Genomic DNA, 2,458 nt, shown 5'->3' with positions numbered 1-2,458 from the left:
GGCTTGATAATCCAGTAATCAAGCTTCTTCTTAATCTTAGCAAGAACAATATTCCACATCTCTACAGGTGAAACTTGAAAAGAAAAAGGATTGCTGAGAAAGTGAAACGCCTCTTCATGTTGAATCCATCTCCAATCATGTTGGGAAAGCCATGGAAGGGTAGGAAGAAAAGCTTATTTGTAGAAAAGAGTCTTGTGTCATTTAATAGAAAAATTAGAGGCCGGAGAAAAAGTGTCAAGGAATTGCAGAGCATTGGAGACATTATCCTCATCCTTAATGAGAGTGAAAAGATTCATAAATGAAGGGCACATTGACCAACTCAGTAGGTGACTCAAGAAGGTAAAATCCTCTTACAAGGCAAGAAGAGATGGCATTGGCAAGCAGGTACGAAAATCCTTCTAAAATAAGCACATAGAGAGCCGAAGTCAAAGGACAACCTTGGCAGATAGATCTGAAAAGGCAAAAAAGTTTTAGATTGCCTATCATTAATGGTGATACAAGAAGAAGTGTCCTCAAAGAGCATTTAGACCGAATCCAAATCAAAATGGGACCAAACCCAAGAGCTTGAAGCATCACAAGAATGAAGGGCCACTCAATACTGTCATAAGCTTTTGCAAAATCAATTTTGAGGAAGATGGCTTTTTTAGATTTGCGAACCCATTCCACACCTTCTCACACAACAATAATATTATCTAGAATATGTCTGAATTTGATAAATCCAATCTTCTCATGTTGCACTATGAGGCAAGATATGACAGATTTTGAGAGCCAAAGCTTTGACATTTAACAAAGTGATTGATCTCCATTTGCAAAATAATTGATGTTCTTACTATAATTAATATAATATACATTTTTATTTTAAAATATAAAAATGATTTAAACGTAATAAAATAAACATAGTCTACGTACCTATTTAATTTTCTTTGATTACTATAGAACAATTATGATTATATCAATATATCAAAATCGTAGTCTGGATCGCATACCAGATTAAATAAAGAATCAAATACTGCTAAAAGGAAAAGGGAATGCATAGGAAAGGAGCTTATCATCCAAGCAATTTTCAGGTACACCAGGTACCTTTTCTTTTGTCCAAAATTGACACAAAGCAGAACACGATGCCAATTTTGGGTTGACACAAAGCAGAGTGATATGAATAAATTAAGCAACAGCTTGGATAAAGAAGGAAGATTGATTCATTTCGGAAGAACGGTCTGTAAATTATCCTTTATCAGTCACCACAAAGTTATGAAAACTTCGTACGCTGATTTCTTCACATGATTCAAGGCACAGATGTCGCCAATCACGCGGTACGTCAAAAAGAATGAACAGAAGGAGAGTACAGTGTACACAGATACTCATCAATTAAAATTAAAATACGAGAAACAATTTATCATTTTTTTAATAGTACAGATATTACTTACCATCACAGAGATATCCCGTTACACCACAAATCTCTCTTTTTTTCAGAATTGACACAAAGCAGAATACCTACGATGCCAACAATAATTTGACACAAAGCAGACTAAAATAAGTAAATCAGAAGCTTGGAATTCCTCAAGAACAAGCCTTGTGGAGCATCTATAAATTTTGCAGGTAGGGGACCTGCAAATTAAATGCAAGGAGAGTGAGTTGAATAGGTATGAGTTTGGAATAGAAGGATTTGATATTGTAGGAAGATGAGTTTTGAGGAGGTGAATGTGAATCCACAGGAAGTGAGATTCAGTCAAGAATCCATTTCAAGGAAGATGACCCAGGAATATGACATCTTCAATTTTGTCCCAAAGCCATCATATGTGAGAGTGCTTTGTCAGGATATGGAAAAGGGTCTCATAAAACCCTCTGATTTCCCAGCAATTGAGGTGTATAAAGATAAGAATGGCATAACGTGGTCAAACGACAACAGGAGGTTGTGGGTCTTTAGAAAAGCTGGTGTTACAAGTGCACCAGCAAAGCTTTCTTCAACGCCTCTGTTTAGGGCTCCTCCTCCACCCGAAAAACGAGAGGAAATGTCCCGCGCAGACTATTTTCCTGTTGTTCGTGGTGGGTAGTAATCTTTTGCTCTTCACTGCCTCTCTATCGTATATATATACATGGTTTAACTGTTGGATGGCCTGGCATGATTAGTAGGGAAGGGTAGTGCATGTTTTCTGTGTTTTATATCATGCAGTGTTTATACTATTGTCCATTACAGGTATTTATGTAGGCCTGAGAATATGTATATAAGCAGAAGCTTTATATTATCGTTTGTTAATCCTCCCGAGTGCTTGGTTTATGATGTAAGTTTACAGTTCAATATATCTTCTTCCTCTATTCTCACAAGTTTAATGGCATAGAATTGTTTTTTTTTTTTGTACCTAAAGTTTGTTTAATTAATATCAAATGAGATCTTAGTATATTTATATTGTTTCAAGTATTTTGAAGTATTTTTAGAGGTTTTATTATGAAATTTATAAAT

General features: G+C 35.5%; 1 protein-coding gene across 1 annotated transcript; it reads left to right on the top strand.

Moving 5' to 3' along the window:
* Positions 1 to 1,526: 1,526 nt before the first annotated feature.
* LOC149565747 (uncharacterized) lies at positions 1,527 to 2,254 on the top strand. Its single transcript, XM_089819231.1, has one exon. It carries the CDS (start codon positions 1,680 to 1,682, stop codon positions 2,049 to 2,051), a length of 372 nt encoding a protein of 123 aa, XP_089675357.1. The 5' UTR covers positions 1,527 to 1,679; the 3' UTR covers positions 2,052 to 2,254.
* The last annotated feature ends 204 nt before the right edge of the window (positions 2,255 to 2,458 follow it).

This window comes from Cupressus sempervirens, chromosome 3 (assembly GCF_028749045.1).
Source record: "Cupressus sempervirens isolate cs-2001-9-10 chromosome 3, ASM2874904v1, whole genome shotgun sequence".
Classification (NCBI taxonomy): domain Eukaryota; kingdom Viridiplantae; phylum Streptophyta; class Pinopsida; order Cupressales; family Cupressaceae; genus Cupressus; species Cupressus sempervirens.
This window is presented reverse-complemented; position numbering and strand designations above follow the sequence as displayed.

What these genes read in the sequence shown, in the direction of transcription:
- LOC149565747 (XM_089819231.1), top strand. Translation starts at nt 1,680, where the DNA reads ATGAGTTTTGAGGAGGTGAATGTGAATCCACAGGAAGTGAGATTCAGT.